Source organism: Capricornis sumatraensis, chromosome 1, assembly GCF_032405125.1.
Source record: "Capricornis sumatraensis isolate serow.1 chromosome 1, serow.2, whole genome shotgun sequence".
NCBI classification, from domain to species: Eukaryota; Metazoa; Chordata; class Mammalia; order Artiodactyla; family Bovidae; genus Capricornis; species Capricornis sumatraensis.
In genome coordinates this window covers 110,879,884-110,903,172 of record NC_091069.1, presented here as the reverse complement: position 1 = coordinate 110,903,172, position 23,289 = coordinate 110,879,884, and the positions used below count along the sequence as shown (strand labels likewise).

The 23,289-nt window shown below is 40.3% G+C and overlaps 1 protein-coding gene across 5 annotated transcripts in view; it reads right to left on the bottom strand.

Moving 5' to 3' along the window:
• Positions 1 to 23,289, bottom strand: part of TIAM1 (TIAM Rac1 associated GEF 1) — a 159,110-nt gene that overhangs the window by 17,526 nt on the left and 118,295 nt on the right. For all 5 annotated transcript variants that reach the window (XM_068971664.1, XM_068971676.1, XM_068971671.1 and 2 more), the window contains 6 exons: positions 22,030 to 22,098; positions 21,625 to 21,750; positions 15,767 to 15,875; positions 11,009 to 11,188; positions 10,794 to 10,912; positions 5,737 to 5,845 (listed from right to left, as the gene is read on the bottom strand). In XM_068971664.1, the coding sequence (XP_068827765.1) occupies positions 5,737 to 5,845; positions 10,794 to 10,912; positions 11,009 to 11,188; positions 15,767 to 15,875; positions 21,625 to 21,750; positions 22,030 to 22,098 (712 nt within the window). The remainder of the gene's footprint in view (positions 1 to 5,736; positions 5,846 to 10,793; positions 10,913 to 11,008; positions 11,189 to 15,766; positions 15,876 to 21,624; positions 21,751 to 22,029; positions 22,099 to 23,289) is intronic.

Below are 23,289 nucleotides of genomic sequence, written 5' to 3'. Positions count from 1 at the left end.
TATTTGCCATGAAGTGATGGGACCAGATGCCATGATCTATGCTGTCTAGGTTGCTGTCTAGGTTGGTCATAACTGTCCATGAATCTTCTTTATCTACCTCTATTTAACTTTGTATAGTTATTCCTTTTTTTCCTTCTTTCCTTTCCTCTCAATATATTTGTTAGCTTTACTTTCATAGCTTTATTCCTCAATTGGCACCGTGCTTCAGTTTTTGGTTTTTATTTTTTCCAGTTTGTGCTTTGGTTAGTTTTGTTCTTAACTGGTATATATAATTTTGGGTTTCCTTTGTTCACCAGGTCAATCTATTGCACTTTACATTTGTTGGACTGTTTTGACTTTGCTAATGGGTGTATATGTATATGTATATGTATATGTAAATTATTATTTGCCTGATTTTGTAACTACCATTTGTTTGGGGTTCATCTTTGGACTCTCATTTTGGGGTATCTGTTTTATCTCACTTAATGCCATAAAGAACCACTTGTGGAATCTTCATTCCTGATCAGAAATTAAGCCCTGAGCCTTTGGAGTGGAAGCACTGACTCCAAGACCCTAGATTATGAGAAAACTAACTGTAGGGAGTATCAAATAGTGAGACCTCACACAAAGGAAACCACTTGAATACAAGATCCAGCATCACCCAACCACCAGTAGCACCCTGTGCAGGATACCTCATCTAAACAACAAACAAAACAAAAATACAAGTCCAATCATCGGCAGACAGGATCACCCCCTCACTCAGTCTTGCACATCAGAGGAAAAACAAGCAAACAAAAAAACTCAGCACAAATCTCACCCTACAGGAAGCTTACACAAACCACTGGACCAACCTTAGGAGGGCATAAATCAAAAGGAATAAAGAATTCAACCTTGAAGCCCGGGAAAAGGAAACCTCAAACACAATAAGTTAAAAAAAAAAAAAGAAAAGGCAGAGAAATACTACACAAATGAAAGAACAAACTAGAAACACAGAAATCCAAATAAATGAAGAGGAAATAGGCAAACTACCTGAAAAAGAATTCAAATACTGATAGTAAAGATGATCAAAATTCATGAAAACAAAATGGAGAAAATGTAACAATTAACAAAGAATTAAAGAATAAACATACAGAGACAAACAACACAATTACTGAAATTAAAAATACTCTAAAAGGAATCTATAGTAGAATATCTGAAGCAGAAGAATGAATCAATGGGCTGGAAGATAAAATGGTGGAAATAACTTATAAAGTAAAAAGAATGGAAAGAACTGAGGATAGTCTCAGAGACCTCTGGGACAATATCAAACACACCAACATTCGAATGCAGAAGAATGCACCTTCTTCTCAAGTGCACACGGAACATTCTCCACGATAGACCGCATCTTGGGTCACAAATCAAAGTTCAGTAAATTTAAGAAAACTGAATTCGTATCAAGCATCTTTCCTGATCACAATGCGATGAAACTAGATTATCAGTTACAAGGGGAAAAAATGTAAGAAACACAAACACATGGAGATTAAACAGCATGTTTCTAGATAACCAACAGATTACTGAAGAAATCAAAAGGGGAATCAGAAAATTTCTAGAAACAAATAACAATGAAAGCATGACAACTCAAAACCTACGAGATGCAGCAAAAGCAGTGCTAAGAGGGAAGTTAATAGCAATACAATCCTACCTCAAGAAACAAGAAAAACATCAAATAGACAATCTAACTTTACACCTAAAACAACTGGAAAAAGAATTTAAAAACCCAAAAATTAGTAAAAAGAAAGAAATCATAATGATCTGAGCAGAAAGAAATGAAAAAGAAATGAAAGAAACAATAGTAAAGATTAATAAAACTAAAAGCTGGTTATTTGCGAAGATAAACAAAACTGACAAACCTTTAGCCAGACTCATCAAGAAAAAGAGAGAGAAGAATCAAATAAACAAAATTAAAGATGAAAAAGGAGAGGTTACAACAGACAATGCAGAAATACAAAGGATTATAGGAGACTGCTATGAACAACTGTATGGCAATAAAATGGACATTCTAAAGAAATGGACAGATTCTTAGAAAAGTTCAATCTTTCTAAGACTGAACCAGAAAGAAATAGAAATTATGAACAACCCAACTACAAGCACTGAAACGGAAGCTGTGATCAAAAATCTTCCAAAACACAAAAGCCCAGGACCAGATGGCTTCACAGGAGAATTCTATTAAAGATTTATAGAAGAGCTAATACCTATTCTTCTAAAACTCTTTCAAAAAATTGCAGAGGAAGGAATACTTCCAAACTCATTTTACGAGGCTACCATCACCCTGATACCAAAACCAGACAAAGACAACACAAAAAAAGAAAACTACAGGCTAACATCACTGATAAACATAGTGCAAAAATCCTCAATAAAATGTTAGCAAACAGAATTCAGCAACACATCAAAAAGCTCATACACCATGATCAAGCTGGGTTTATTCCAAGGATGCAAGGATTCTTCAATATATGCAAATCAGTCAGTGTGATACACCATGTTAACAAATAGAAAGATAAAAACTATGTGATAATTTCAATAGAGGCAGAAAAAGCCTTTGACAAAATTCAGCACCCATTTATGATTAAAACTCTTCAAAAAATGGGCGTAGAAGGAACCTACCTCAACATAGTAAAGCCCATCTATGATAAACCTACAGCAAACATTTTTCTCAATGGTGAAAATCTGAAAGCATTTGCCCTAAGATCAGGAACAAGACAAGGGTGTCTACTTTCACCACTCTTATTCAACATATTTCTGGAAGTCTGAAGTCCTAGCTACAGCAATCAGAGGAGAAAAATAAATAAAAGGAATGCAGTTCGGAAAAGAAGAAGTAAAGCGCTCACTGTTTACAGATGACATGATACTGCACAGAGAAAGCCCTAAAGATAGATAGTATCAGAAAATTACTAGAGCTAATTAGTGAATTCAGCAAAGTTGCAGGATACAAAATCAATACACAGAAATCACTTGCATTTCTATATACTAACAATGAAAAATCAGAAAGAGAAACTAAGGAATCAATCCCATTCACCATCGCAACTAAAAGAATTAAATATCTAGGAATAAATTTACCTAAGGAGGCAAAAGAACTGTACACAGAAAATTATAAGCCTCTGATGAAAGAAATCAAAGATGACATAAACAGATGTAGAGATATTCCAAGTTCCTGGGTAGGAAGAATCAATATTGTGAAAATGACTATACTACCAAATGCAATCTACAGATTCAATGCAATCCCTATCAAATTACCAATGACATTTTTCACAGAATGAGAACAAAAAATTTCACAATTCATATAGAACCACACAAGACCCTGAATAGCCAAAGCAGTCTTGAGAAAGAAGAACGGGGCTGGAGGAGTCAACCTTCCTGACTTCAGATTATACTACAAAGCTACAGTTATCAAGACAGTATGGCACTGGCACAAAAACAAATACAGACCAATGGAACAAGATAGAAAGCCCAGAAATAAACCCATGCACTCATGGATACCTTATTTTTGACAAAGGAAGCAAGAATATACAATGGGGCAAAGACAGCCTCTTCAGTAAATGGTGCTGGGAAAACTGGACAGCTACATGTCAAAGAATGAAATTAGAACACTTCCTAACACCACACACAAAGATAAACTCAAAATGGATTAAAGACCTAAATGGAAGACCAGAAACTATAAGACTCCTAGAGGAAAACATAGGCAGAACATTTGATGACATAAATCAAAGCAAGATCCTCTATGGTTCACCTTCTAGAGTAATGGAAATAAAAAAAGTAAACAAGTGGGACCTAATTAAACTTAAAAACTTTTGCACAGCAAAGGAAACTACAAGCAAAGTGAAATGACAACCCTCAAAATGGGAGAAAACAATAACAAATGAAACAACTGACAAAGGATTAGTTTCCAAAATATACAAGCAGCTCATACAACTTAATGCTAGAAAAACAAACAACCCAATCAAATAGTGGGGAAAAGACCTAAACAGACATTTCTCCAAAGAAGACATACAGATGGCTGACAAACACATGAAAAGATGCTCAACATCATTCATTATTAGAGAAATGCAAATCAAAACTACAATGAGATATCACCTCACACCAGTCAGAATGGCCATCATCAAAAAGTCTACAAACAATAAATGCTGGAGAGGGTGTGGAGAAAAGGGAACACTCTTACACTGTTGGTGGGAATGTATACTGATACAGCCATTATGGAAGACGGTATGGAAATTCCTTAAAAAACTAGGAATAAAACCACCATATGACCCAGCAATCCCACTCCTAGGCACATACCCTGAGGAAACCAAAATTGAAAAAGACACATGTATCCCATTGTTCACTGCAGCACTATTTACACAGCTAGAACATGAAAGCAATCTAGATGCCCATCGACAGATGAATGGATAAAGAAGTTGTGGTACCTAGAGGGGTCAGATGGAGAGGGAGATGGGAGGGAAGGTCAAAAGGGAGGGGACACATGTGTACCTATGGCTGATTCATGTTGAGGTTTGACAGAAAACAACAAAATCCTGTAAAACAATTATCTTTTAATTAAAAAATAAATAAAATTTTAAAAACAGAATTAAAAAAAAAACAAAACAGTAAACAGCAAAACTTTCCCTCTTCCATCCAAAGAAAGATAAGAGAAGGTGAATGGAAATATTAATATTAGATTTCATTTATACTATTACTCGCCTATGAATCTTCTAGGGGGAGGCTAGGAAATGACACAGCCTAAAACAAAAGCAAGAATACTGGTCACTGATCACGGCTGATCATTTTATACTCAAGAACAACACTCATACTGTACAAGCATTTACATACAACAATGAGCCATATTTCCTGAATTACGCACAGTGGGCTAACTCACAGTTATTCTCTTTCAAAAAAGCATTTTCCAGTAAAACAACATGAGAGTTCTAATTGTGGCAACTACATCCATCAGAACTAGTTTATTGACAAAATAATCCTTGACTCAGGGAACTCAAATCGGGACTCTGTGACAACCTAGAGAGGTGGAATGTGGGAGGGAGGGGACATATGTATACCTATGGCTGATTCATAGTGATGGATGCAATGGACATGAACTTGGGCAAACTTTGGGAGACGGTGATGGACAGGGAGGCCTGGCGTGCTGCAGTCCACAGGGGCGCAAAGAGTCGGACACGACCAGGCAACAGTCATGAACAACAACGTGGCAGAAACCAACACAATATCATAAAGCAATCATCCTTCAATTCAAAATAAATGAAAGAAAATAATCCTTCATAACACCAGCGTGACTGACAAGCACCTTATAACAAAAGGCACCCAGTGGTGCCAAAACAGATGAGCTGAGAACCATGCCCTGAACCCTGGCATCACAAACAGCAACACAGAGTCAGGGAGAGAACAAAAGATCTCGGACTAGGGGGCTCAGATACAGAGACAGTTTTGATGTGTTGATTTTTCTTTCATCATTTTCAAATGATATTCGGAGCAGCAGCTTAAAAAACATCTTTTCCTGCCTATGTGTCTACACCTGGGTGAGACACAACACAACAGGGGGGGTCACGTTGGTTGTACTTAGCTGGAAGGTGTAATTTAGTATTGGTGACATGCTAGTGGCCACATCAAGAAGACAATGCAGATAACTTACATGATTATACTTTAATAAACTGTGTCTTAGAAAAGAAATGTTAACTTATTTCAAAAAATAAGCCAGCCTCCCTCTGCCCCGCCAAGCCCTTTGGTGACACATACCAAACGCTGCCAATTCGGGCTCCTTTTTCCACTTGCCCAGCGAGGCGGGTGGGTTTGGCCAGATGACGGTGGTATGCAACAGCAGGTCTCCCATGCTCAGATCTGCAACCTGAAATCCAGGGCAAAGCTTACTGGGTAATGTCATAAACACTCAAGATATTCATGACATTTTAAAATTCGACAGGCTGGTGTCAATACGACTTCAAGAAAAATGCCTCTAAATAATGTCTTCCATCTGGTCATCTTTTCCCCTTTTATTCTGTGTTTGCGTATCAGAATTCCAAGAGTATGGTGGCCAAAAGATACAAATAGGGCTTCTGAAATTCACTTGCAGTAAAGCTATCAAAGGACTTTCCTAGTGGCTCAACAGTAAAGAATCCGCCCACACAATGCAGGAGGCTCGGTTCGATCTCTGGGTTAGGAAGACCCTCTGGAGAACAAAATGGCAACCCACTCCAGTATTCTTGCCTGGGAAATCCCATGGACAAAGGAGCCTGGCAGATACAGTCCATGGGGTCGCAAGAGTTGAATACAACTTAGCAGCTCAACAACAAAAGACCTGTCAAACCTGATGAATAAAATCACAGAGGTTTGGTGTTCAAATAGATAGTTACCCAAGGGGAAACAACAGTCATCCATGACAAAGATCCAGGAAACTACAGACACTGCCACCTGTGAATTTAAGTCCCTTTGGAGCAAGGGTCCTCTGGGAAGCAGTGCAATCTTTACTTCATTTCTTCTTCTTCTGACTCATTTTAACAAAGATTTCATTTCACTTTAGAGGAGGAAAAAGAAGCCAACTGAGGTGCTGGGAGATTGTTCTTTAAGCTTCTACAGTGTGAGCTCTGGGGTCCTTAGAAACCGCAAGGTCTATTCTTGCAGCCTCAAAGGTCAAATGTCCATTTCAGATGGACAAGGTCCTCTTCTTCTTACGGAAGCGTGATAATCCTCAGATTCCACCAGTGTCCGTGCCCGACAATTGTCCTGTGTGTCTTTTTCACTGGAGCTGTTGACCACTTCCATGCCTATCAAAATCCCATCCTCCCCAATCTAATCACAGGTACGAGGATCATCTGGTCCCTCCATGCGGCTCCCTGTGCTAACATGTCAGAGGACGAGGCTTTGCAACAACCAGAGTCCAAGGTCCATCCACTGGGCAAGCCTATCAATTGTGGGGAGGGTCTTCACCCAGTATGCCTCCCTGGAGCCCTCGCCCACCAGCCTCTCACTTTTACTCTGTGTCCATAGCAAGCAAGCCTGAGACCTTCTCCCTCAAAGCAGCAATGTGAATATTTGAAAACTTGATGTTGAATTTCTCAAGGACAGATGGCCCTGGTTTATTTTGCTGCTTTCGATCTGACCGAGTTTCTAGATATGCCAGCCACCAAGCAGCCCTCCACCGAGCATGGCGCCATTTAATCACCACTCTGGGCTGCGATGCTGGAAATGGAGCGCCGGCAGTGTACAACAGAGTGGTACTATTGCCATTATAATGATCAAGATCATTATAGTAATAATAATTACTCTAATTACTAGTGAGCTATATGATTAGTCATATGGTCAGTGGTTAAAAACATTAAGCAATTATATTACTTTCTTCATATTAAGTAACTAGTCAACCACACCCCCAGGGCAGTATCCACTAAGGGAACAATACTGCGTTCTCTAAGTATTGCTACAGACTTATCACTGATCTTGGCGCAGGACACACTATTTCCCCAGGACCATTCTCCCTAGGGTTTTACTTTTGTGGATTCAAGATCACTCCAGCCTTTCCAGTTTGAAGACCATTCTCTCCAGTGGAGACAAAAAAGACATCAAGCGGATTTGAGTCATTTTCTCTGGGTCATCAAATGTCTTTGCTTATGATACTTCTAGCCCCTGGTGGTGGTCTTTTTTTTTCTTATTCTTCCTATAGTGCTAAGACATAATCTTCTGTTGCTCTCTTTGCATCTTCTCCAAGCTTTCATTTTTGTGATCTTCAGACATCCTACTATTGATATAGGACTTTCCCACCATGAAATACTGGTATGTGGTCAAAGGTCCCTCCTTCATCTTTTGCACATTTTTACCCTAACAAAATGTCTGCTCACAAGAGACTGTTTTGCATAGCACTACATCTCTTTGTTCTCTGCTGGAAAGATTTCTTAGTTGACAGAATTTCATTTTGGAGGTTGGGCAGTTCCACCAAAGCCATATGCCCTTTTATAGTCTGACTTGTGAATCATATGCAGCTTTTTGTCTAAAGTCTTTGCAATCTGCTATCCATATTACCTTCTAGTCTTTGGCATAATAGTCCTTTGCTCTCAAGATCATTAAAATTCAGAAATCAATTTGGAATATAATGAAATGCACTGCAATTGTTCATTTCCATGACTCAATAAAATTCACTTCTGTCAAAATGAAATAAACTAAAGTACAGGATAGAAGCCTTATAATTCCGAAGTATTATTCATAGTCGTCAAATGAAGCCAAGAGAAGTACCTGACAATAGGAATTAAGCAAGTCATTGTTCAATCACACAGTAAAATATTACACAATCACTTCAATGATCCTTTTGAATCATTTAAAATAATGTGAAAATTAAATAATTCTTTGTTCAACATAGAAAAACTCAAGGTACAAAATAATTTCCAAAATATTCAAGAACATATATGAAATTATATTCAATATTCAAGTACATAATAAATATATTTTTTAAAAAAATAAACACCCAAACATCAAGAGGTAAGTTTTGTGTTCTGAGATTGTAGGTAGTTTTAATTCTTGCCTTTTTCTGTAGCCTGCTCTTTTCTTTAATAAACATAGTGCATTTTTCTTACTATAAAATTTTACAAGAAAATGAAAACAAAATCCAGAGAGACACGTCTGTCTTTTCCACATTCTGACAGATTAAATTGTCTGCCTGGTAGACAGAGAATATTCACATACTCTTTCTGCAATACCATGGTGAATAAAAATCGTGTTTCAGTGGAAAACTGAGCAGCCTTTACAGCACACCCTCTTGGGCTATCAGAGTCCAACTCCGTATCTACGTGTCTTTGAACTCCTTTGCAAGGTGCAGGAAACAGATAAATGTGTACATTCTCTCCAGCCTGGTAGTGACTTTAATTGATTCCTCCCGCTGTGGAAAAACCAATTTGTCTGCATTTACAAATCATCTCGCCATTTCTTCACTGTGTACAGACACCTTCTGTTTTGACTGTCGGGTTCCCTCACATCATCTGAGCAAAATACACATCTTCATATTTGTTCGCGTTACATCTCTATGAGATGTCATGATTTTACCTTTTTCTGAAAATTATCTTTTTACAGGCCAAAACTTCTTTTGTTTCACCAAGGACATAAATGGGAACCCGTTAGAGAATAACCCTTTACACCTCCAAAGAGAAGGCTGTTTTCTTTTCCAGACTAAACAACCAGGTCTTATCCCCGCCAGCCCTCTGCCTTTCCTTCCATCCAATCATAGCAAGAGAGTTTCTCTTCGTAGTTTCCTGCTGGCTTGTCGCCTTTTTTGAGGGAGAAGGGAAAATGAGGACAACACTCCAATCAAACCAGGGGGCACAGCGGCACTGGTGAGTATCATTCCGCAGCACATCCGTCTGATCCATCTCAGTACTATCTACACTGCACTCACATCAGCTCTCCTCAGTGGCTCAGACACAACTTAGAGCTCATTTTACATTTTTCTCAAGCGTATCTGTTCCTGTGACTCTTTATTCTAAGCACAGTATCAGGCAGACTTTAAAAAAAAAAAAAGATTCAGAGTCATTTGAAACTTTCACTCATTCAATAAATATTCACTGAGCGCCTACTACATGTCAATTATTAGTCTGGTCTCTGGAGATACAGCCATGACCTTTAACAGTGTTTAGAGAAAGAGTCCAAGTCATGGTCACGGAAATTCACTCTCACACTTAGAAGTTCGACCAATGTGGGAATGTACATTGGTGTAGCCACTACAGAAAACAGTTTGGAGGTTCCTTAAAAACCTAAAAATAGAATTGCCATATGGTCCAGCAAGTCCACTCCAGGCATATATCTGGAGAAAACTCTAATTTGAAAAGATATGCACCCCAATGTTTACAAAAATCAGGACACGGAAGCAACCTAAGTGTCTACTGACAGATGAATGGGTAAGAAGACATGTATACATATATATACACATGCTGCTACTGCTGCTGAGTCGCTTCAGTCATGTGTGATTCTGTGCGACCCCACAGACGGCCTCCTACCAGGCTCCTCTGTCCCTGGGATTCTCCAGGCAAGAACACTGGAGTGGGCTGCCATTTCCTTCTCCAGCGCATGAAAGTGAAAAGTGAAAGTGAAGTCGCTCAGTCGTCTCCGACTCTTAGCGACCTCATGGACTGCAGCCCACCAGGTTCCTCTGTCCATGGGATTTTCCAGGCAAGAGTACTGGAGTGGGGTGCCACTGCCTTCTCTAATATATTCACATATATACACTCATATAATATATATACTATTCCAGTGTATTATTACTTAGCCATAATAAAGAATGAAATAATGCAATTTGCAGCAAAAATGGATGGACCTGAGATCATCATACTAATTGAAGTAAATCAGAGAAAGACAAATATCATATGATATCACCTATATGTAGAATCTAAAGTATGATACAAATAAACTTATCTATGAAAGAAGAGACTCAGAGACATAGAAAACAAACTTATAGTTATCAAAGGGGAAAGGGGAAGGATAAATTAGGAGTCTGAAACTAACAGATAGAAACTACTACATATGAAATAGATAAATGACAAGGTCTTACTGTACAGCACAGGGCAATATATTCAATATCTTATAATAAACTATAATGGAAAAGAATCTGTGAAAGAATATATATATGCAAATTGCATCACTTTGTTGCACATCAGAAACTAACACAATACTGTAAATAAACTATGCTTCAATCAAAAAAAAAAATGCCACCAACAAAAACACTATCATTGTTACTATTTTACTTATAAATAACACCTTAAAAAGAAACAAACCAACCCAGCTCTACGGACAAGCATGCTGGGCAGAAGAGGGGTCCTTACCTCTTTTTTCTCACCAGTCTGTTCAGCGATCAGCTGGTCAAACACAGCCCCAAATTCCTCATGGATTTTCTGCATTTCATTGATATGACTTGCAACCTTGTTCATAGTCTTAATGGCCACTGGAGGAAAACAGGTCATGAAATAAATGAAAAGACCATTTAAAGGCTCTGGGAGAGACGTGAACAAGGGGCAGTTCTCAGGGGCTCTTGGCTCACCATCCAGGTGGTAGTGTTCCTCACTCTCTGCGTCCGTCAGAGCAAAAAGCTCCTTCAGCAGAAGTGGATACTTAAGGATCCTCTGGATGGGCTTGATGAGGTAAGACTCCAGGGTGGACGAGTGCTGCTGCTTTGGGTTCTGGGCGTCTAGGAACGCCTTGAAAGCTGCGTCCGTCTTGGCTGAAAGAGTTTAAATACAGACTGAGCGGAACATCCAAATGACTACCTTCTCACAACTTCACTCACTAATTCCAAGGTGCCTTTTCACAGGACTGAGAGTACAGTTGAGTGGTCAGAGAAGGCCTGCCCATCAGATTTCTCTGTTTATTTAGGAGGAGTGAGCAGAGCTCCAATGAGTTAGCAGCGGTCTCCAACCTTTTTTGGCACCAGGGACTGATTTTGAGGAAGACCATTTTTCCCGAGACTGGGGAGGAAGGGATGGTTTGGGGATGACTCGAGCACATTACATTTACTGTGCACTTTGTTTCTATTATGATTACATCAGTTCCACCTCAGATAATCCGGCGTTAGATCGCGGAGGCTGATGACCCCTGAGCTGAGGGATAACAGAGTCTGTAAGTCCTACGCATGGAGGTTTTCAAGGGTTGCTGTTGCATTGTCTTCTTAATCTGATATTTTGACATCAAAGTCCTTACAGACCCAGGACAGCCTGTCCTTGAGCGAGTCAGTCCCTACAGACAGCCCAGGAATCACCTGGAAGCATGTCTTTTACACATAAACCAACCAGTCCAGAGCCTCCGCCTCCATCTCTCTTCTATGAGGCTTTTATAACTCTAGGCCGATACTGCCCCTGCCCTAAGCATCCCAGAGCCAGGTCCCAGAGAACTCAGGACAGCTCTCCCACCCCAGAGCCTGCTGAGATTACTCAAATTAGCCAATCCTAAGCCCACTTGCCCTGCTTCACCCATTCCTTCCTGCAGATGCCACAACAGAGCATCTTGCCTGTGTCTTCCCTTCACTCATTCTGCCTCCTGGTGGACCCTGGTGCTTCATCTCATGGCCCTGCATTGAGTGACCCTCTCCTCTCCTCTTGGCAACCGTGGAGAACACACAATCTTTCTTTGAAATAAAAAAAATTATTTATTTGGCTGTGCTGGGATCTTTGGTTGCAGCCTACAAACTCTTAGCTGTGGCATGTGGGATCTAGACCCCTGACCAGGGATCGAACCTGCTTCCCTGCATTGGAAGTGCAGTGCCTTAGCCACTGGAGCACTAGGGAAGTCCCAGAAACTTCTGATGGTAATTGTCTCCTGATCTGTTGGCCTCGCCATCTCTGAATAATACAAAAGCCTGCATCTTCTAACACTGCTTACCCCAGTTCTAATCTTTCAATCATTTCATTGCTGATAGAACCTCTTTTGAGAAGAGGAAGGGAAAAAAAAGCAGCAGCAGTATCTTGCAGCCGGGTAAGTGGAGCGGTGCTGGTCTCCTGCAGGGAACGCCTTTTAAGATCTGTTCTGTGTTAATGCAGTGCTACCAGCTATCAGGATTTATCTCAGAGGGAAACATACAACCAACCTAAAGTAACACAGGCAGCAATTTCCTCACGAGCTGGGCTTTTATCTGTGTCCCAGCTAGGCTGAAAATCAGCCCTGGGGAGTTGTGGGCCCCCAGACAATCAGAAAGGTATCTGCCAGTGGACAGTCAGGAAGACACGTCCTGTCTTTCCAAATGGTGGAAAGAGAGGCTGAACTGAGGGCAAAAATGGGAAGAAGAATGGACAATATATTAAAACGGCTAACTGTAGGCATATACTTTTTTAAGCTTCTGATAAAATATATTTCCATCTCCAAAAATTAGGAATGTGAGCTAAGAACATAAGATAGGGCTTCCCTGGTGGTCCAATGGTTAAGAATCCACCCTGCAAGGCAAGGGACATGGGTTTAGTCCCTAGTCAAGGAAGACCCCACATGGTAAGGGGCAACTAACCCCATGGCCACAACTTCTGAGCCCACGCACTGCAACTACTGAAGCCCTCTCACCCACAGCCTATGCTCTGCAACTCATGAAGCCACTGCAATGAGAAGTCTGCTCACTACAACGAGAGAAAGTCCTCGCACAGCAAGGAAGACCAGCACAGCCGAAGGAAAAGAACAGAAGGGACTGTAAAAGGCTATCGTGAAATCATAGAGTGAGTCTTCTCACTCTCTTTATTCAATTAAGAAAAACACCAGTCGTGGGGAAAGGTCTTGTAAAGACTACCATCTTCTCAGCCATTTTAAGGCCCACCAAGAGGAATCAGATTCCATGGATCCAGCCACCAAATCCATGAAGAGAAAGGAGACTGGAAATGCAGTGGTTGCAAAGCAGCCCAGGCGGGTGCTTCGTGTTCTCAAAGAGTTCTCTTCATTCTATCTGCACATTGGGCCATCAGAAAAATATGGGTCATACCTAACGGTTTAAGGGATGATTTTTCAGGTGCAAAATATAATGATTTTGAATTTTTGAAAATCTACAGGGGCAGAATTTAATCAAGTGAGTAAAAATAACACAAACTGCTTTAAGGACTGTGATGAGTATATAATTTTACCAGAGAGCAAAGTGCTCTGAAATTGTTAACACTCTCATAACACAGCATTCAGTTAGAGTTTAAAAAGAAATACATACACAGAACTATATGACCAGTGCAGCTTATATAAAACCACACAGCAGGACAATTTCCTTGTCATATAGCTGGACAAGGAAATTCCCAGGTTCCCTTTAAGTTTTTGTGCTGAAGCAGAACTCTTTTGCATGGACTGGAACTATCATTAAGTATGTCATTAAGTATGTCATTATCTGGGGCAGGATCTTTTGCTATCCAGAGACCTGTGTTGTATTCATCTTTATTATAATAAGTTTTGAATTAAATCAAGCTAGTTCTCTCTGGCAGCAAACATAAATGTAAGTAAATTACTTACATACTTAGCAGTTGTTTGCATGGCAGCCACCTGGTAAGGTGTAAAAGGAAGAGCAGGCTGATTTCCAGAGATCCTTTGAAACTGAACTTTCTATAGATTCTACTGTTTACCAAGGCTATATTTCTCTAGTCCCTTAACCTATCAAAGTCACACGCAGAACTATGGAAGAGAAACAGCTTTTTAGTGATTCTCAGAACACCCACCATCTTCTAAGAACACTTAGGAACAGGAGCTTGCCAATACAGAACTTCTACTCTTCTCTGTGCAAAACAGGATTACAGCTGGACTTTTGTAAATAATTGTAACAATTTTAGTAGTGATGGTGGTAACTATTATCACTCACCTGGAAACAAAAATCGGTGAGGGAAAGATGAAATGACACAAAAAGGTGTATGAAGTGTGGTAGGTTATTATGAAATTAATGAAAATACAAATAAAGTAGGGAATTTCTAAATCCCCTATGTTTTTGCATAATTGGAAAATTGACTTATCAATTCTGGCCCTGAAGAGCTGAGTCAAAACTTTCATAATAAGAAAATTGACAACACCATTAATTCAAGATATTAATGCATTTAATTTCTCAGTGCAGTCAGCGCTCCATATCTAAGGATTCTATATCCACAGGTTCTGCATTGTGGATTCAACCAACGATGAAGAGGAAATAGTTGGGAGAAAAATTCCAGAAAGTTCCAAAAGGTAAAACTTCAATTTGCTGCATATCGACAACTATATTCTTGGCACTTATACTGTACTGGGCTTCCTGGTGGCTCAGATGGTAAAGACTCCGCCCACAATGTTGGAAACCTGGGTTTGATCCCTGGGTTGCGAAGATCCCCTGGAGGAGGGCATCACAACCCACTTGAGTATTCTTGCCTGGAGAATCACCAAGGACAGACGAGGCTGACAGGCAACAGTCCACGGGGTTGCAACGAGTCGGACACAACTGAGCGACTAAGCACAGCACACACATACTATATTAGGGCTTCCCAGGTAGCACTAGAGGTAAAGAACCCACCTGCCAATGTGGGTGGAGCAGGAAATGGCAACCCACTCCATTATTCCTGCCTGGAGAATCCCAGGGACAGAGGAGCCTAGTGGGCTGCTGTCTATGGGGTCGCACAGAGTCGCACACGACTGAAGCGACTTAGCAGCAGCAGCAGCCAGTGCAGGAGACACAAGTTCGATGCCTGCAGTGGGAAGATCCCCTGGAGGAGGACGTGGCGACCACTCCAGTATTCTTGCCTGGAGAATCCCATGGACAGAGGAGCTTGGCAGGCTATGGTCGATGGGGTCGCAAAGAGTCGGACATGACTGAAGTGACTTGGCATGCATGCATATATTGTCTTAGGTATTTCAAGTAACCTAGCGATGTTTGGTGGTGCTAGTGATAAAGAGACTTGGGGGTTCGATCCCTGGGTTGGGAAGATCCCCTACAGCAGGAAATGGCTGCTTACTCCAGTATTCTTGCCTGAAAACATCCCTGGACAAAGGAGCCTGGCGGGCTACAGTTCAGGGGTTTACGAAAGATTTGGACACGACTGAACAGCTAAGCACACACACATATGGGAAAATATGCATAGGTTATGTGCAAATAGTACGCATTTTACATAAGAGACTTGAGCGTCCCGGAAATTTGGTGTCCATGGGGGACCCTAAAACCAATACCCCACAGACACCAAGAGACAAGTGTACTCTCACTTGTAGCTTGCTGGAATATCTATCTGGCACAACAATGACTCTTAGATTTCCATTCAAAAGCCCCCGACCATGGTCAGCCACACAAATGTGAATTGACAATTAACATGCCCATCTGCTCCCCGGGCCTCCTAGGCCTTACCTTTCACCAGGACCTTGGGGACCTTCGTGTGGCTGGCGCAGAAGGCACTGTAGAGCTTGAAGCGGTCAGCGTAATACAGAAAGGATCCCCCCAGAGAGAACAGCACTTTCTGGACACAGTGAGAAACAGTGCAGTTAGTTTGCGGTCCTCCTCACCCAGGAACATCAGCAGGATGGAGCCAGGAGCTCACACCTGCCCGAGTCTCCCCACAAATCGGCACCATTCGCACCCGTCACCGCCTGTCTTTGCTCACTGATGGCCTATTGGGAAGTCTATGGGCTCACCTATTCGTGTAACAGACGCTGTATTTGGCTCTCTCAGTAATCACAGCCAGTGTCACTGGTTTTGCTGGCTTGTGTCTTTCAATGACCTAGAGCTGGGATGTCTGACTGTTAACGGGAAAGTAGATATGGCATTTTGGAAAAGACAGAAATCTCCTGAATTCCCTCATTAGATTCTGTTGGAATGTAGAAGTGACAAGCCAAATAAAGGCAAGAAATGCATAAATCCCCCAAAATAGAAAACACCTTTCCCTGATCACTAATTCCACCCTCAACACCATACTCTTTTCTAGCAGGAGTAGATGAGAACAGAGAAACAGACTCACTTATGGGAATTAGGTAACATCTCCCAGCCCATAGCCTCTGCCTGAACTGGATCAAAACTAGGTGGAGGCCTTCCCTATTAGGGCTTCCCTGACAGCTCAATTTGTGAAGAATCTGCTTGCAATGCAGGAGACCCCGGTTTGACTGCTGAGTCAAGATCCACTAAAGAAGGGACAGGCTACCCACTCCAGCATTGCTGGGCTTCTGCCCTTGTGGCTCAGCTGGGAAAGAATCCACTGCAATGCAGGAGACCTGGGTTCGATCCCTGTGTCCAGAAGATCCCCTGGAGAAGGGAAAGAAAGGCTACCCACTCTGGCCTGGAGAATTCCATGGACTATATAGTCCATGGGGTCGCAAAGAGTCGGACACGAGCGAGCGACTTTCACTTTCTTCCCTATTAGGAATTTAATATAGCTCAGCTGGGATACTTTTTCTCCTACACATTTTCTATAAATATTTGAAACAGGCCTTAGAAAAATATCTTCTATAGGTTTCACACTGATCTAGTCTAGTTCAGAAAGAGGTATGGCTTATTTAGGTTTAGAATTTTAAAGTTGGATTCCAAGCCGAAAAAAATAAATAAATAAGACTTTGGATTCGAGTGATAAATTGGGTTCCACAAAATGCAATTTATTTTAATTAACAACATAGAAAATTCTGATAGTCTAATTAAAAGAAAACAAAGGTTTATTATGAACCACACATAATTGGTAATTAGAGGCCTAAATTCATTTCCTACATGTTCTACTTTCCCTCCTTTACTTTTTCAGCTACACGCCTCCCCAGATCTCATCCCCCTGACCGTGTACAGTCATCCTCTGAACCATATCCAATAATTAAATGGGACAAGTTGCGTAAGAAAAAGCTCTAAATGTAACCCCTCACTTTAGCCACATCAAGTCATTCATTTGTTTAACTTGATATAAATTCACTAGGCATTTACCACATAGGAAACACAGATAGAACATTAACGTGTTCATTTATTCTTCCAGCCTTAAAAAATAATCTCAGAGCACAAATATGGTGGGTGTGCACACAAAGACTGCATTTACCCTGTGTTTCTATTCAGTAGGACCACACAGAGCCTCTCACTGGCTGAAAGACACTGCAAATTCCCAGGAGGAAATTTTACCAAAACTTATTTGATCTCAGAACCAATTTTTTTTTTTTTTTACTAATCCTGTTGTAGGGCTAGTGTTCTGTGCAACACAATTTGCACCTTTTTAACAAGCTTTTTAATTTTTGGCAAATATATAATCAGGATTTAAACAAAACAGCAATCACAGAAACCAAGAGCAACAGGCTTAGGGATGAACACCGACTGAGAAACCAACTCAAAAGTGCCAGAGAGCAGCCCTGGGGCCGAGAATATTCAGCGAGCATCAACTGTCACGTCTTATAGACGGAGTGGAGACTGTCAGATTATGCAGGAAATCAGTGAAATGAAGGTCGGAGAAGAGGGTTCCACTTAAATGCTATTTACAACAGTGACTGCTCTGGAGTGAACTTGCTCAACGGATCATGCGCTAATCCCTCTCTAGAATAACACCTCTGCTTGTGACACCATCATGTTTGTATCACAGTTCTGATAGCTAAACACACCTGAAGTGATCAACAGAATCTAAACGCAAAGAACTGATGCCACAGTAAAAGCACGCTGAATGAAGACCATGAATGTTAGGTATTGTAGATTAAAACCAAGCATTTTCAGGTCTGTATGCATCTTTCTCATGTTCCACAGTAAGCAACTTTTTTGATTAACTGACAAACTACTAGCCCTTATCATGGTTTTCTAACACTGTCCTATTAATTAATCTACCAACGAGCCAAGCTGTATTTCAAATGGACAGTATCACCAATCACCCTGAGGAGAGAAAAAATGAACTAACCCAAGCAATACCACACACACACAAAAAAACCCCAACTATATTTAGTAGATAAAGGGGTATTATGCCTGTAATTTGCTCAAATCTTTCAGGAGAAAAAATTATACCTTTTGTACACAAAGACACACACAACACAACACAACACACACACACATACATACACATTAGGTAGCCAGAGAAAGGATAAAGCAAATGTGGTCAAATGTTACCATTTGGAAAACGTGGGAGAAGGATAGCTTAGAATTCTTTGTGCTATTCTTGTCACCTTTCTGTAAGTCTGAAATTATATCCAAATAAAAATAGAGAACTATATATAAATATAGGTCCATAAGCTTCTGTGTATGAAAGTGTATGTGCATTCTAAATGACTCCTGTTGCAGAGAGGGACTGTGAAGAGATGACACACACAAAAATATATCGAAGGATAGTCTTCCTCTCACCCTACAAACCTATCAGGAGTACTAACATGACACAGCCGGATTTCCGCACCCGTTAGAAGACAGTCACAGAGTACGGGGGCCACACCTGAGCGGACAACTGAGCCCAAGGCAACACAAGTGCGAAAGTTACTCAGTGGAGAAAGATCGAGAGACAGTCATTTCAAAACCCAGTGCTAGAAAATTAAATATTCATATACAAAAAACTGACTCAGATTCACCCATCACACCAGATAAGAGACTAATATATAAGTCCCCAAGTCACAAAACTTCCCTAGGAGAAAACTTTATGACCTTGCTTTAGGCAAAGATTTCATAGATAAGACACCAAAAGAATGACCCAGAAAAGAAAAAATTTGAAAAATTGGATTTCATTGAAAAACAAAAATTTCTGGGGACATCCCTGGAGATCAAGTGGTTAAGAATCCAGGCTTCCACTGCAGGGGGGTGCAGATCTGATCCCTGATTAGGGAATTAAGAGCCTGCATGCCATGCGGCATAGCCAAAAAAAATTTTTTTTTAATAAAACTTCTGTGGGGAGGAATAAATTAGGAGCTTGATATGAACATATATATACTACTACACATAAAATAATAGCCAACAAGGACCTACTACATAGCACAGGGAACTATACTCAATATATGGTAATAACCTATAAGGGAAAAGAATCTGAAAACGATTATATGTCTATGCTAAGTCGCTTCAGTCATATCTGACTCTGTGAGACCCCAGAGACGGCAGCCCACCAGGCTGCCCCATCCCTGGGATTCTCCAGGAAAGAACACTGGAGTGGGTTGCCATTTCCTTCTCCAATGCATGAAAGTGAAAAGTGAAAGTGAAGCCGCTAAGTCGTGTCCGACTCTTAGCAACCCCATGGACTGCAGCCTACCAGGCTCCTCCGTCCATGGGATTTTCCAGGCAAGAGTATTGGAGTGGGATGCCATTGCCTTCTCCTTATATGTCTATATATAAACTAAATCTGGAGAAGGAAATGACAACCCACTCCAGTATTCTTGCCTGGAGAATTCCATGGACACAGGGGCCTGGCAGTTTGCAGTCCATGGGGTTGCAGGAGTCGGACATGACTGAGCGATTTTCACTTATAAACTAAACCACTTTGTTATATACCTGAAACTAACATAACATAAATCAACTATACTCAATTTAAAAAAAGAAATCAACTTGAAAAAAAAATTCTGCTCTTTGAGAGATATTGTATGACAAAAGAAAATATTTACAAATCATATACATGGTAATAGACTTCTACACAAAATTTTCAAAGAACTCTCAAGATTCAATAATAAGATAACAGTCCAATATAATAAATGGGTGAATGATCTGAACAGACATTTCACCAAAGAGGCCATAATGAAAGCAAATTAGCACAAAGAAAGATATTCATCATCATATCATTAGAGAAATTAAAATAAAGCCATAATGAAGGGTCACCACATATCTGCTAAACTGGCTAAGTTTAAAAAGAGTGACCTGACCCTGCTGAAAGAAAGAGGAGGGACAGCTGGTGGAACTGCACACTGGCACAGTCATTCTGGAAAACAGTTCTGCAGCTTCTTAAAAAGCCAAACATACACTTTCCATACGATCCAACCACTCCATTCCCAAGTATTTATCCATGAGAAATAAAAGCATATATTCATGGCTCAGCTGGTAAAGAATCTGCCTGTAGTGCGAGAATCCTGGGTTTGATCGCTGGGTTGGGAAGATCCCCTGGAGAAGGGAAAGGCTGCCCACTCCAGTATTCTGGCCTGGAGAATTCCATGGATCTCTTAATTTCATGGGTCTCTTAATACATTAATACTAAAACTTGCACACAAATGTTCACAACAACTTTACATGTAATTACCAAAAGCTGGAAACAACCTAAATTCCCAAGAAAGAAGAAAGGATCACAAAGTATTTCAATAGTACCGATACATCCACACAATGCAAGTACTACTCAGCAATTAAAAAGGATGAATTATAGGTATATGAAACAATATGGGTGGAGCTCAATATAATTATGCAGTAAAAGACGCCACATAAAAAAAATGTCTGGGCTATATGATTTCATTTATATAAAATTCCAGAATGCAAACTCGTCTATGGTAACAGAAAGCAGACACAGTTGCCTGTGGCTGAGAGGCCAGAAGAAAAAGAGAGGAATCACAAAAGAACAGGAAAAACAACTAGGGGGTGATAATTATGCCCATTATCCTGATTGATGTGACGGCTTCAGAGGTGTACACATGTCAGATTTCATCAAACTGTACATTTTAAATATAAGCAGTGTGTTGTATGTCAATTATACCTCCATTAACCTTTTTAAATGTCTGTGAGGGTGACACATAAGCCAAAACCATTGTGCATGAATCAATGAGCTTTGTTGGTTGGAAACACAACACAGAAAATCTCTGCAAGGGGAAACCAACCAAGGAAGACGAAGCCTGCTGTAAGCACCCTCACTGAGTGCTCTAGTCATAAATCCTCATTAAGGCTACAGGGACGCTGTGTGCTGGAAGACCGTCTTCCTCCTGGATAACGATAAGCATTTCTATTAACCAGTTCCCCAGAACAAGATAAATTAATTTGTTTATCGGAAAACCAAGACAGCTAGTCGAATTTTGCTAACAGCAAGTGTCGAAGGCCCCCACATAAACAGAACAAAAGGTAGGTGTATCTTCCTAAAGAGAGGTCAGTAGATACTCCAGTTAAATGGAAATCAATGGCACTGGTTCTACCTTAGCCAGACCAGCAAGCACAGTCCATTCCCCTCTCCGACTCCACTGACCCCACTGGATATCCAATGAAGACCCAATACCACAGCAACAATGCCTCCTGTGATATGTTTTCAGGAGATTCAACTGGACCTACAGGATACCTCACTCCTGACATTAGGAGGCAGCTTGACACTATTTCAGGAAGACACTTACCTTAAATTGATCAACTTTCTCAAGCTTTTCCAGATCAGGTACCAATCTCACTCCATCTTCCAGAGTTTTAAGGAATTCTACTTGGAACTCTACCATTTCGGTTAAATTTCCAAAGAGCACATCAAGCTGGAAAATGCAAAACAATGTCATCAACCGCCTGTTTCACTAGTGTGTGGATCCTTCATTTGCTTCTGATTTAAAAGTTTTTCTACCCATATGGTAATGCTCCCACCATCAGAAGGTGAGCCAACTCTTTCCTCTTGGAGTGCATGCCAAGAGCTCGCCAGGCAATAACTTGACCTATTTATTACAACTAAATGAATTCAAAATGCTCAGTATTGTGTGAGGTCCTCAATTCTTCCCCATCACCAGGTCAAGTTACAGTTCAGAGGATAGCCACCGTACCTCATCCTGGGTGAGAAACGTTTCTTTTTGAAGAGGTTTTAGGTATCTCTCCATGAGACAGTTTAAGTCCTAAGGGTTGAAAGAATATCAGATTAGCACATCTGAAAGTCTATAAAGAATCTAAAAGAAAAAAAAATTATGTCCCAAAGGCTAATATTTCAGTCTTTAGGTCACTGAGGTTCACTGAAGCAGAAGTGAGCCAACCTCTTCTGAAAATATTTCAGGCTTTGTAGCCATATGGTCTCTGTCACAACTATTTAATTCTGCTGCTGCAGCAGGAAAGCAGTATAAATGATACTGGGTTGGCCAAAAAAATGGCCATGAGATGTTACAGGAAAACCCAAATGAACTTTTTGGCCAACCCAACACATAAACAAATGCGTGTGGCTGTGTTTCAATAAAACTTTATTTGTAAAAGCAGAGAGCCAGATTTGGCCCAAGGGCCATACTTGCTAACCTCTGACTTAAAGACTAAGATAGAGCATTAAAAATAGATCACACAGTTGAAACACAGACTCAACATAACTAAATTATACAGAGGCATATGTATATGATCATACAATGATCATAGTTACGTTAATTATATCATTGTAGGAATATATTGCAGATTATATAGTGTTGAAATAACTTTCTAAGCCCCAGATGGAGCCTCTCTTGCCTGGGGTGCCATGCCAGTAAAGCAAAATTTAAATGATTTTTATGTCCCTGTCAATATACCACTTGACCAGAAATGTAGTATATATCTAGTCAACCAATATCCAAACGCCAAGCCAATTCTGGGTCTTTTCACCCCAACCAAGGTTGACTTTGTGGCCCTAGCCAATTAAATATTTTCTACTTTTCTCTTCCTTGTTCTTGATTCTTTGTTACAAAAGCTTCTTGCCTTCTGCCCCATCTTGCAATTCTACAAAAGAAGACTGTCCGATTCATGAATAAAGTTTTAAATAAAGTTTGTTTGTATCACTTACAAGTTGTCTTCTTTAATCATTTTTAAACAACCATTGTATATATTATAACTTATATAAGAACACAAGATCTAGTTCCGGGAGTATAACTAAATGTCAGAACAAATTATAACACAAAAGAGACCTGATACCCTTCTGCCTCGACTCAAAGTAGACTGTGAAGATACCACTACTTAAATTTGTCAAAACTGAATTCAATTTTAGTATGAGCTCAACAGCCTATTTAGAAAGGTCAGAAGGTTCACTTAATATTCACCATTATCTCCTTTCGGAGTCAATCAATCAGCTATTTCCA